Below are 13262 nucleotides of genomic sequence, written 5' to 3' on the forward strand. Positions count from 1 at the left end.
TGTGTTTTTAGCTAACTCTCTACGTTCTAATGTGTATCAGGAAAATGGCAGCCAAGACATCTTTGTTTACAGAATTTAACATGAAGGATTTCATAAGGTGCAGAGAGTGTGTGTGCACATGTGTACACACACTAATTGGACTTATGGCCAAAGCAACAAAGGCTATGAGGCCAGTGTATTATCTCTGTAAATTGCACGTGTTCTTCTGGTTAGTTTGCCTGTTTGTAGAATGAAAAATCCAGTTACCTCCATATGAGACTAGTTACCTTATCTTTACTTCAAATGCCCTGATAAATGTTCTTGCCATCTAGGAGTGTATGAGATGTATTCTTCAATGACAGTGACAGAATTAGGGATTGAAAATGAGAACTGAAGTGTGGGTCATGTAAAAAGCAAGGTAGAGGGGTATGAATATTACTAGGAGATAAAAAAGGTACAAAGATGGAAGTATCACAGAGAATATGGATGAGAATGTAATCATGAAAGCAAGTGAATGGGACGAGCAAAATTGAATGAAATACCAATGTTAAGAAATTGCATTCAAAGGTGAGTTGGTCTTGCTTTAGTAATCTGCTCATATTCAATAACAGTAGCAGTGCCAAGGCATTTGACAGAATTCGACATGTAAGTTTATACAAACTCAAAGGGTTAAGTATGAAAAATAAACTTGTCACATGGATAGGGGAATGGCTGAATGACATGTATCAAAGAGCAATGTATGGATGTAATGAGTCTAAAATGGAGAATGACCAATGATACCAGTGGGTTCTGTACTCAGGCCATCATTGTTTAACTTACATTAATGATACTGGGTGGTCTAGAGAATGATATCCAGTTATTTGCTGATAAGACTAAGCTGGGAAGAGTGGTAAGGAATGTAGCTGGTGCAATCCCTGCAGGTAGACTTGAAAACTGTTATATGGACAAATGCCAATTCACTGTTGCCAAGTTAAGTTAGGAATTCTGAACAGAGAATAATGCAGGAAAAATATATTAATAGGAATTTTCTGGAAGTAATCAATCAAATTTGAGACCTGGGGGGGGGGGGATATAGCAAACAGAGAGTTAAAGTTTACAGCCATATTGCTAAGGTGGTTAAAGTCACTGCATAAGAACTGCACCATCAAAGAATGCACTAATAAAAAAACGTTTTTGATAAGACCACATCTGCATGGCACAGATATGGTCACCTACGCTTTGATGAGTTGGGAAGTTAGCCAAAACTATCCAGTGGCAGGTAACCCAGATGATAACCGGTACTGAATTGCAGATCGAAAGGAATATAGTTTCAAAGTTCAAGGAATAGATATAGTAGAGATATGATAGAAACATACAATTAGTAAGGGGGATCTTACAGCATAGATAAGTGAAATTCTGCAACTCATGGTTAGCAAAGACAGAACTCGGGGTCATCCCTGAAATTTGGATAAGGTGTGGTTAGGAAGCAGGAAGCATATAAGATCTAGTTTTTTCTCATGGTATGTGGTGAATGTGTGGAAATGAGCTACCATTAGATGTAAGTCTTCAGTGAATGTTTTCATGGAGAGATAACAGGCATTTAAGTAAAGATGATTATAATGGCACTCCATTATGATTCCTCAAACTCGCTGGAGGAGTAGGTATAACAACAACAAGAAAGAAACAACAGAATATCAGGAGAATGAATGAATGGTGGCATGGCTGTAATAAGAGAAACAGCAAGCTTATGTGGAATCTTCTACAGGAAAACACAAGAGCTTGGAGACACTGAATAAACATCTGGTATGTGTAGTACAGTACAGAAAGAAAGAAGACATAAGCAGGAAGAGAAGGGAAAGTATGAAAGAGATAGGAAAATAAGAAGAAAATAAAATAAGATAGGAAAATAATGAGAGAGAGAGAATACTGTACAGTTATTCCACGATAAAAGATTTGCTTGAATAAGAACATGAATGAAATTGTGTTTATATTATTTCCATCATTTTTATACGAATTGACATTGTTAGCATCCAGGAATGTGTTAACAAAGCTAATATAAGGTGGTATGGTTACTTAAACAGAATGGGAGAGGAAAAATTAGCATAACAAGTGTTCTCTGGCAGGAAAAAGACCCAAAGAAAGACCAAGATATAGGTGGATTGATACAGTAAAAGTGCCTTAGAAGATAGAAATAAAAGATTTGATAATGTTGGAGTCTTGGCAGGTAACAGATTGATTTGGAGAAAAATTGCAGATAAGAAGTTAGAAATTATGTAAGTTTTTTATGTAGCACTATCACATCCTGTACACCCCCCCCCCCCTTGAGGGTCATGTCAGGAATTTGATGATGAAATTGTGTTTTCCAGATGCAAACATTAACGATGTTAGAATACAAAGAGGAAAAGTGAAACTATTCGATTGTTTGAGCATGTATGAATGTCTTAAAAGGGGAAAAGTATGGAATGAGAAAAGATATAAAACAGTTACCTGAAGAAGCATAAAGGTAACAAGAACATAACGATCATATGTTTGCCAAGGTATGGTAGAAGCGAATCGAAAGAAAGACCGTCAATTTGGGATTTGGCCAACCAAACTTATTCTTTATTGGCTTAAACTGAAATGAAAATTATGGTACAACATAATGAAATATTGCTGGCTGAGTGTCTCCCAATTAAACAAGGCCCAACTGTTTTTATCAGGGAATCAGGTTAAATAGTGAAAGTAAGCAGCTACTGAAACACATTCAAACTTAGCATCAGCAGAATTAAAGTCAGGCAGCACTATCAATGAAAAAGAAGTGAAATTGTCAAAAGAATCGGATAATAATGTTACTGAAACAATATACAAATAGGCGAGATTATTCTAAATAATTAATGTTACATTCAGGCAAAAGCAATGAGACAACAGGGAAAGGAAGGAGAGTAGTTATAGTATTCAACACTAAACAACAATAATCTTCTTAAATGGTAGGCAATTTCTAGTGGTTATGTGGGCAAACATCAAGGTGGAGGAATTCTGTACACCATTAGAGCTGACAAACAGCTGAGATAAAGAGCAAAGCTGTTTCATGTTGGAGATAAACAGGAAAGTAGGAAATGAATACAGTGACAGACAAGAAATATATGGTGAAAATTAGAGAAAAGAGCAAAGCAAAATAATTGTACATGCTTACTGGATTTATGTTCATTACCAATCATGGATTCTTGTTCATTACCAATATGCTGCAACATAAAGATGTTGCAGCAGATTCTGTAAAAAGATGACGTAAGAATTAAATCTTCTCGATGGTTATGTTGACAGTGATATATTCACACTGAATCAGGGTATGAGTGTATAGGGGATTTGAAATAGGAAGTGATCGCTCTAATTTTGTGCAGATAAAAATAAATATCATATGGAAAAGTAAAATGTCAAAGTTGTGCAGCTTTGAGAGGTGGACTATAGATTCAAATATACAAATATTATTCAAGAAAAATGAGTCTGAAAACAAGAATCAAACGAAGGAGACTTGGTGGAAAAACCTTAAGGAAAGATTGACTGATTCAGCCAGGGAGGCATGTGGTGATGTATGCAAGGAGAGAAATTCAGACTTCATGGTGGACCTCAAGAAGTTAAAGAGGCAATCCTAGAAAAGTAGAAAGCATACTGAAAGTTCCTATTAAGTAAGTCAGCGTGTGACTTGAGAGAATACAAAAAATGTTAAGTAATGTAACTGTGTGTAAAAATAGCTAAACAAAAGTCATGGAAACACTGGCAAGATGATAATATTGGGAATGGAGGAAATTACTTGAAAAGGAATCAGAGATGAAAGTAAAAAAATCTGCAGATAAGTATATTCTACATGTCCAGAGTAATTACTCTGAAAGACTTAAATGAAAAAGGGTGACAGAACAGTACTAGAAAATATTCAAGAGGAATGCAATCAGAAGAATCAATACTGGAAAAGCAGCTGAAATGCTCAAATATAAAGGTATAAAAAATTTTACAACAGTATGATTCAGAAGGAATTGTCTGAAGGCTGAATTCTGAATGACTTTCATGGATCCCATCTATAAAAAAGGAAATAAAACAATGAGAATTACAGAAGAATTTCTTTAGGTAAGTTATGCAAGTATACTTGAGAAGAGGCCAATAAAAATGTGAAAAAAATACTCAGAGAAGAAAAAGCTGGATTCAGGCCAAACAGGAATTGTCAGTATCAGACTTCCACTTTATCACAAATAGCTGAAAAATCCTTGGAATATGACAAGAATCGCACATAATTTTGAAGATCCAGAAAAACAAAGAAACAATGAGCCAAGAAAAAAGCCTCACATAATGCTACAATTATACAGCATAAATGGAACACTATACAGGGCAATACATCATCTATTATTTAAGCTGTAAGTGAGAAGTTAAAACTGAAGTACAGGAAGATGGCTTGATGTAAAATCAGGTGTTAGACAAGGGTGCATATTATCTCCACTCTAAGCCTTCATCTATATGAATCATATTATGAAGTAGCGAAATTAACCTGCTATTAAAATCTCCAATTTTAATATCAGGTTGATTCCTTAACTAATGTGACATATAACTATAAATTTGACATGAAAATTAGCAAGGACAAACTATGAAAATGAGCAGAAACATGATAAATATCATATCTATATCCTGAATGGAGAACAAGTATTTCAGCTATTTAAACTCAATTTTTAGAAGATGAAATTAAATATGGGAACTGAAGAAGCAAAGCTGGTATGGTGGGGAGTCAAGTGAATAAATATATGAGATAAATGAGAAATTAGTCAAAACATTGAAAAATCTGCATACAAGATAGTGTTTGAACCAGTTTTAACTCATGGATTTCAGTACTGAATTAAAAAAACAGATGATCAAAACTGCATTTGAAACTTCACATATAACAGTGCTGAGAAAAATTCAGCAGGGAGTGAACAGATAGTATCAATAACAGAATCATATCAAAAATGAAGACATTAGGAAGGAAGCTTATATTGTTAGTATTCAAGATTGTGTGGGCAGGGCTACTCTAAGGCAGCCACTTAAGCAGAAATGGAGAGGATTAGAATGGAAAATATTAGCAAAACAGATGTCTGATACAAAGATCACAGGAAAAAATACCTAGAGGAAGACAAAAATTTAAGTACTTTAGAAGACCAAAATATAATTTCTAACAAATAGACTAATTTGGAGAATAATTGTCAAGAGGAAGTTAGAAATAATGGAAACTTATATGTAATACTACGGTACCCTACAGGTACACTCCCTCAGGGTACATATCAGGAATTTGATGATGTTAATGCTGTGAGAATGCAAAGAAGGAAGGGTGAAAGAGAAGCGTTAACTTGGCAGGTATGAATGATTTAAAATATGCTATGGGAAAAGATATTAAAGAGTTACTGAAAGAAGCAAACAAGGTAGAGTAAGAAAGTAAAGATTAAGTTTGTTGCCACCCTATGATAGAAGCAAAATGAGAGGAACCATGAATGCAAAGGTATCAATACATAGATTGTGCATGATAAATTGTGCCAAGATATTAGATATAATTATGAAATAATTTTGTGAAGGGACTTGTAAAACGGAATGGTTAAGTGTCTGGAAAAAGTGCTGCTTAGTGACAAAGTGCAAAATTAGGGAAACCAGAGCTGATGTGATGTAAGCACTCTTCAAGAAAATGAGTACAAGAATTATCAAAAAATGTATTCAGGTACCCCTGAGGTGACTGAGCATAAGGATAACAATGATTAAGAAATGCTGAATGTAGTTTTTAATTCAGGTCTTGAATTAGAATAGAATGTTCATCACAAGAAGCACAGGTAGATGTGGGCTCAACAGGTTACTGCAATTCATAAACAAATGTCAGAAGCATCAGAGATAAGGTTGAGTAGTTTTTGGCACTGGATAGTCCAACGTGACCAAAAATTATCAGCATTAAGTGAGACATAGTTAATTGAGTATGATATAGGGATAGAGAATATGAGGAGTATTATATTTTCAGGAAAGAGAGAGAGACAGAGAATGGATGCAGGTAGGAATACTGCTAATGACATCAGAAGAATTGCAAACAATATTTTTATCAAATTTCATCATAATGATAGAAATTCAGTATTAGGGTAGAGTTGAGAGAGATGGTGTATTTGAAACCATATGGTGTGAAGTAAAAGTCAACAGCATAAAATATTCTTTGATGCTCTTCCTGATGGTATAGGCTTTAAGGGAGGTGATGCAAAGAGTGACTGTGAGAGCACAAACTGGAAAGAAAAGATTATGTGCTATTTCTTCTTTATGCAGCTACTAAAAAATAATTATCTTGAACAGAATGAGAAACAGAATCAGAAGATGAGTCATTAACAAGGGTGGCCACTTTGTTGATTGAGTAGAGGATCATGTATGAACTTGCATAAGAAACTGCAGGAGAAAGACATCTGCTATACACTGGAAATGGTCAAAAGGTATCCAAGAATCAGGAGGAGAAATAATCTTCTTCTTTCACTATGCCTTATCCCATGTTAAACGGCGTCGGTGCACTGATCTTTAACCTTCCTCTTCCAAGTTCTCCAGTCCAGGGCGTCCTTCGGACTCCATTCTTTCTCCGTAAGATCCTCTGTCACCTTATCCCCCCACCTGAGCTTGGGCCTGCCTCTTTTCCTCCTTCCCTCCAACTCCATATACTCCACTCGTTTACCAACATACTCCTCACTCTTCCTCTCTACATGTCCGAACCACCTCAGCCTACTTTCTTGTATCTTCTTGCCAATTGGTCCCACCTTAACCGTCCCTCTGATGTAGTCATTCCTTATCCTGTCTTTCTTTGTCACACCACTCATCCATCTCAACATCCCCATCTCCGCTACCTCCATCTTCCTCTCCTGTGCCTTTGTTATAGGCCATGTCTCCACACCATGAAGCATCGCCGGCCTCACCACTATCTTATACAGCTTTCCTTTCCTTTTACAACTCACTCTCTTGTCGTACAGGATCCCGCTCATCTTCCTCCAGTTCATCCAGCCACGTTATTCAGTGCTGTATTTCCTCATCCAAGTCACCATTCCTCTCGACGACCGATCCAAGGTACTTTAATTTCTTCCCTGAAATTAGCCTTTCACCCTGAAGTCATATGATCATATCCTCGTCACTCCCCATTGACACATATTCAGTCTTCTCCCGGTTAATTTTCATGCCTCTCTCCTCCAATACCTTTCTCCACTCTTCCAGGGTATTTTCAAGCTTCTCTCGGGATGATTCGCATAGAACAATGTCGTCAGCAAACAGCATGCTCCATGGTGCCTCCTTCTTGACATCCATGACCAGGTCAAAGAGGTAGGGGCTCAGAACTGACCCTTGGTGTAGCCCTACGACAATGGGGAACCCTTCTGTCATGCCGACACTAGAACTGACCACCTGAGTTTCTGTTCCGTCATACATCTCCTTCACCATCCTCACGTCTCCGACACCCCTTTCTTCCTCATACACCTCCATACCTCCTGCTTGGCCACGCTGTCGTATGCCTTTTCCATGTCTATAAATACCATGTGCAGCTCCACTTGCATCTCTCTATATTTCTCCATCAATCGCCTTAGCGCAAATATCGCATTCATTGTCCCTCTTCCTGGCATAAATCCAAACTGCTCATCACCAATTTTCGTTTCCTGCCATATCCTCCCTTCAATTACTCTTTCCCATATCTTCAATGTGTGTGACATCAGCTTGATCCCTCTATAGTTGCCACAGTCTTGAACATCTCCTCCTCTTCCTTTGTAGATTGGGGACAAGAATACTTTTCCTCCATTCCTCTGGTATCTTTTCCTGTTGGGCTATTTTCCTCATCAGATCCCATAACATATCCATGCCCTCACTGCCCAAACTTTTCCACACTTTCCAAGGTATCTGGTCTGCCCCCAGTGTCTTTAACAAACCAGTTTGATTGTAGTGTAGCTTGTTTCCTGTGTATAGTTGTATGCTCCAGAAGATGACCTTGACATAAAGGTCGAAACGTCGAATGTAGATTTCAGTTATATTAAACTAAAGTTTTTATTCAAACACGGTAGTTGTCTCCATAATTTTCAAAAATGCATTCGGATCACCATGTAAGCCTAAAAGAAAGGATCTGTTCTCATAAGGTTCATTCCATAGACTTGCTATCATCTTGGTCACTCGTCTCTGGATCCTCTCCACCTCCTCCCCATCAAGAAGAAACCCTGGTGCTCATATCTGGGCACAGTAGTCTAGATGGGGTGTTATCAAGGCTCGATACAGAGCAACAATAACCTGTTTGTCTCTGCTTGTTAAAGTATTTTTGAGCAACCAAGTGATTTGATGAGCTGATTTAGCCACTTTTGCGATGTGCCTCCTAAACTTCAACTCCCTATCCACCAACACTCCCAAATCCCAGGCCTCAATCTCCTGGAGTATGGTTCCACCAATGTGATATACTGCTGCTAATCTTTTCACCCCAAAATGCATAACTTTACACTTTGTCACATTAAATTGACATCCACTCTCCTTAGCCCAGTCTTCCAAATATAAAGAATGATTCTGGAAGGATAACTTTACTGAATACAGATGCTAAGGAAATGGCTCAGTTACTGAGTGCTCACTCTGTTAGAGAATATTATTCAGGTGTGATAAGTAAGAGGATCTACCATGAGAAGAAATGTAGATGAATGAGAAGTGCTTAGGATATAATGAAATCTCATTGTGAATATGGTCATAGGATTGGATGAGATATCATAAACTGTGTTGAGAATATGGTTTACCGGTGCTCCAGTGAAGCTGTTGGTCTCATGCCAGCAATAGAGTAAAACAATTTTGTTACGTATACGAGGGCTGTTTGATAAGTCCATACAAAGTCTAAGAGATGGCACCACTAGTACGTATAGAGGTTATTTTTAGTTGCTGGCAACTGTTGGAGGATCACATACTAAGTTTCACTAAGTTTCAGTCAGATAGATCTATTACTCTGTGTTTGGCATTCATTTGAATCGATCAAGTACAGTGATTTGTGAAAAATGGATGAGAAAGAATTTGGTATAGTGATTAAACATCACTTTTTGAAAGGAAAAACGGCTCAGGAAACAAAAGCTAAGCTTGATAAACATTATGGTGAGTCTGCACCTTCGATTAAAATGGTTTATAAGTGGTTTAGTACTTTCGAAGTGGCCATATAAGCAAAAGTGACGCTGAACGTTCTGGACATCCTGTTGAGGTCACTACTCCAGAAATTATTGAAAAAATCCATGATATGGTGATGGATGATAGAAGAGTGAAGGTGTGTGAAATTACTAAGGCTGTGGGCATCTCACATGACTGTGTACAGAATATTTTACATGAACATTTACATATGAGAAAATTATCTGCACGATGGGTGCCAAGTTTGCTCACACTGGATCAAAAGCATCAACTTGTGAACTGCTACAAGGACAGCTTGAAGCTGTTTCAATGGAATCCAGAGGAATTTTTGCATCGTTTCATTGCACCATGACAACCCCCCCCCTACAGATTTGGCTCCTTCGGACTACTATCTGTTTCCAAACATGAAAAAATGGCTGGCAGGAAAGAGATTTTCATCAAACAATGAGGTATTTGCCGAAACAACTGCCTATTTTGAAGAGATGGACAAATCATACTATATGGATGGGATCAAAACACTCGAGCATTGTTGGACTAAGTGTATAGACCTCAAAGGAGACTGTTGAAAAATAAAAAATGTTTGTCCCAAAAATATTATGTTTTCTTCATTTTTGCACGGACTTATCGAACAACCCTCGTAAGATAGAAGAAGATATTATGGTTTGATCATTACTCCTATATTATTATAGCAGTAATGGTTAAGGAAAACTTGGTTAAAGACAAAATTCAGAATGGGTAGATAAGAATCTGATAATCTTAAAATGGAGAGCACCACAGCTTAATAAAGGGTAAGTCGTGTTGTAGTGATTTACTTTATTTTATAACAAAGTGACAGATGAGCTGGAAAAACCAAAGGACTACATCATGATATTGCTGGATTTTGCAAAAGGCATTTGAGAGAATATTACATTGAACCCTGCTATGCAGAATGCAGCATATGGAATAGTTATGAAGCTGGGTAGATAAGATACTGGCTAATGGATATCATCAAAAAAATAAAATATGGAGAAGGAGAATTAAGGAGAATGCAAGTGACTACTGAAGTGCACAGTGCTTGTGCTTGGAATGCAGTTCTTTCATTTATACATTAATGGTATTAAGAATGATTTGAGGGGGAGGAATAGTCAAATGATCTTAAATGGGGAAGGAAATAGTTAACAAATGCAATGTAGAGATCCTGTGGGATGATTTAAATAGACTGACAGCATGGGCAAAGGATATCAGTTTAATGCAGCAAAATTTAAATTGATGCACTTTGAGATGAACGGATTACAAACTGCATATTACACTGATGGAACTGAACAGAACAAAAATGAAACTAGGGATTTGCAAATGATGTGAACAGACTTGAAGTTCAGGGAGCAAAAGTGCAAGAGTGGGCAAAATCAAAGGATCACTTTTGTGTTGAACATACTGACAAGCAACGATAGCAAAGCAAGCTTTGATAATGCCACATTTTGAATTATTGTGCACAAATTTCTGGCTAACAGTCAAGAGGTATGCGAGGATCCATTGGTAAGTAACAAAGATGGACAAGTCTGTAAGAATACTCTCTATGATGACGAGGAAGGAATTGAAGGAGTGAGGGGGGGGGTTACTTAGTTGATAGATGGAAAAGAGGGAATATGAAAGAAACATAAGTTAATAAAGGGATTTTATAGAACTGACAAGAAAATATTTTTCAATACAGACAAGAGAGAGAGAGAGAGAGAAAACACAGGATCACCACTAGAGGTTATACAAGAGCATGGTTTAACAATGGCATGAGAGCCAGATTTTTTTTTTTTTTTTTTGCTTGGAAAATAGATAAGCAGAATGGCATGCCCAATATGATTGTAAGAGCTTTGTCAGCAAATGAGTTTAAGAAGAGGTGTGATGCATGGTGACTAATTAATGGTTCATGTAGGCTTCTTCAGATGAATCTTCAGATTTCATGCAAATGCCTACTTATTAAGAATAATAACAATCCCTATTGGGTTGGCTACTTAAAGATAAAAATACATTCTTCTACCCAAAAGAAATGTACTTTCCATTTCTTTTGGATAGAAGAATTATGCTATTAATGTCACAAACAACAAAATATTTCTCTCTAACATGCAGCAAAAAAAATAAATTTTAACTTACCATATCTAGCATACACCTTTGGTCTCACACCACTACATTCTCTAATCAGTACTGGGAATTGTGGATTGTTCTGCTTCAATGGAACATAATGCTTTTCAATAAAATCTCTGTAATAAAAACCAATTATTCATAAGAATTCTTACTGTTTTTAAATTTATAGACAAGAGAATATAAAATAAGAAAATCTTAAATAAAATCTTCAAGATTTTAGCCATTTTACATAATCTAGTTTTAATTAATACTCCATCCATCCATTCATCTGTGGCTTTAACAGGCACTCAAGTGCCCACAGCTTTCCAAGTAACCCTGGACTTCTCAACCATAATATGAGGATAAGGCTGTCTCAAAGTATTCTTGTCTGTAAATTGTGTGCGCTCTACTGGCCAGTTTGTCTGTTTTGAATGATGAAAAACCCAAGTTTCCTAGAGAAAAAATCCCTCCACCTCTGTATGAGACCGGTTAACTCACCTTTAGTGGAAATAGATAAAGGTTCCTGAAGTCATGGACAGGAATTGAACCAAGGTCTTTCCAACCAAAGGGCGCTTCGTTTATACTGACTGAGCTACAAAGGCTCTAATAATACTCTATAGACAATAATAATAAGTCCCCTGGCCCAGACGGTATCCTTCCAATTGTACTAAAAACTTGTGCTCGAGAACTAACCACCCATCCTGTACTGGTTTTACAAGCTGTCACACTCATCTGCATCTTCCAACAGTATGGAAGCAAGCTTTCCTCATGCCCCCAGACTGTTCCTAATAAAGGAAGATAAGTTAGCCATCAAACTGCTGTCTCACCTTTACCTCGTTACTATCAAAAAAGTGACAGAGAAATCATCAACAATCACCTCCTTTAGTATTGCAGATCCATCAATTTTTGATCATCAATATGAATTCTGCCATTCTACAGCAAAACCCCTCATTAACCTTCCCCACCTTTGGACACAGACCATAGAAAGATTTAAAGAAACTAAGGTGGTAACTTTGATATTTCTAAGAGTTAATTGGGTGTAAAATAGCCTTTTGAATAAAAGAGAATGCCTAGTTTCTTAGATGTAGAGAAGACTATTGATGCGATGTGTTTATGCCAGGAGAGACTAGAGGTAAAGTTAGTCCATGCACAGAGATCTGGATCTTCTCTGGTGATCTGTGTGTTACTGAGGGTAAGTTAGCTGAGATCTCTTTTGCGAGAGAAAAGATTGACATTGAACACGACAAGGTTGTCCCATTGAAGGATAGTATGAAGGTCAATGTTTAATGCACTGGTTGTAGATGATCTCTTAGCCTGAAATATCATACTGCATGGTTTGTTGAATGAGTAGGATGAGTGGAGAGTATACTATTATCAGCAAATCTGTGCACAGAATTAATGGTAATTGCAAGTAGGTCATTTATAAAAAATAGAAAGAGAGTAGGTGATAGGACAAAGCCTTGAGGCATTCCAGCATTGATGGTGAAGCTCGAAGAGAGTGATCCATCTACCATGATTCACAGAGAATGACCAGAGAGAAAGCTGGCTACCCAATTACAGAGGGTGGCAGGGAGATCAAAGGATGACAACTTGTTAAGTAGGCCATGATGGCACACATGGTCAAATACTGGAAATGTCAAGGGTGACAACACAAGTTTCTCCAAACCTTTCCATGGCATGTGTCCAGTCGTGGGTGATGATGAGGTCAGCAGTGGTCATTGTTGATTAATTGGTGGGCCTCTAAGTAGTGGAGGAGTTGATGACTTTCTCCATTATTTTGGAGAGGACCAACTAATGACCAATACCCATCACAGCTATTGGTCATTAGTTTGATGATTGAATTCTATCACTTAGGGATGGGGAATTGGGTTTGTGAATTTAGGTAAACAATATATCGAGGGGCGACGAGAACTGAAGGTTCGATTTTTTTTGTAATGTCTGGACAGGAAGATACTTTTTTAAAGTACAACCTCTACGCAGTTTTTAAGCCCCACCAGAAACTTGCTACCTTATCCATTCTACCAAAGATCAGCTCCATCCTCTCTCAGTGCTTGGAGTATATAAGGTATCCTGTTCTTGCAAGT

The 13262-nt window shown here is 37.3% G+C and overlaps 1 protein-coding gene across 1 annotated transcript in view; it reads right to left on the reverse strand.

The window, feature by feature from the left end:
- ND-B8 (NADH dehydrogenase (ubiquinone) B8 subunit) overlaps positions 1-13262 on the reverse strand; it is a 158774-nt gene that overhangs the window by 104668 nt on the left and 40844 nt on the right. Inside the window, exon 2 of the mRNA XM_090413953.1 lies at positions 11209-11315. Coding sequence (XP_090270079.1) covers positions 11209-11315 — 107 coding nt within the window. The remainder of the gene's footprint in view (positions 1-11208; positions 11316-13262) is intronic.

This window comes from Typopeltis vanoorti, chromosome 24 (genome assembly GCF_054136105.1).
Source record: "Typopeltis vanoorti isolate ZY-2024b chromosome 24, IOZ_Tvanoo_1.0, whole genome shotgun sequence".
Lineage (NCBI taxonomy): Eukaryota > Metazoa > Arthropoda > Arachnida > Uropygi > Thelyphonidae > Typopeltis > Typopeltis vanoorti.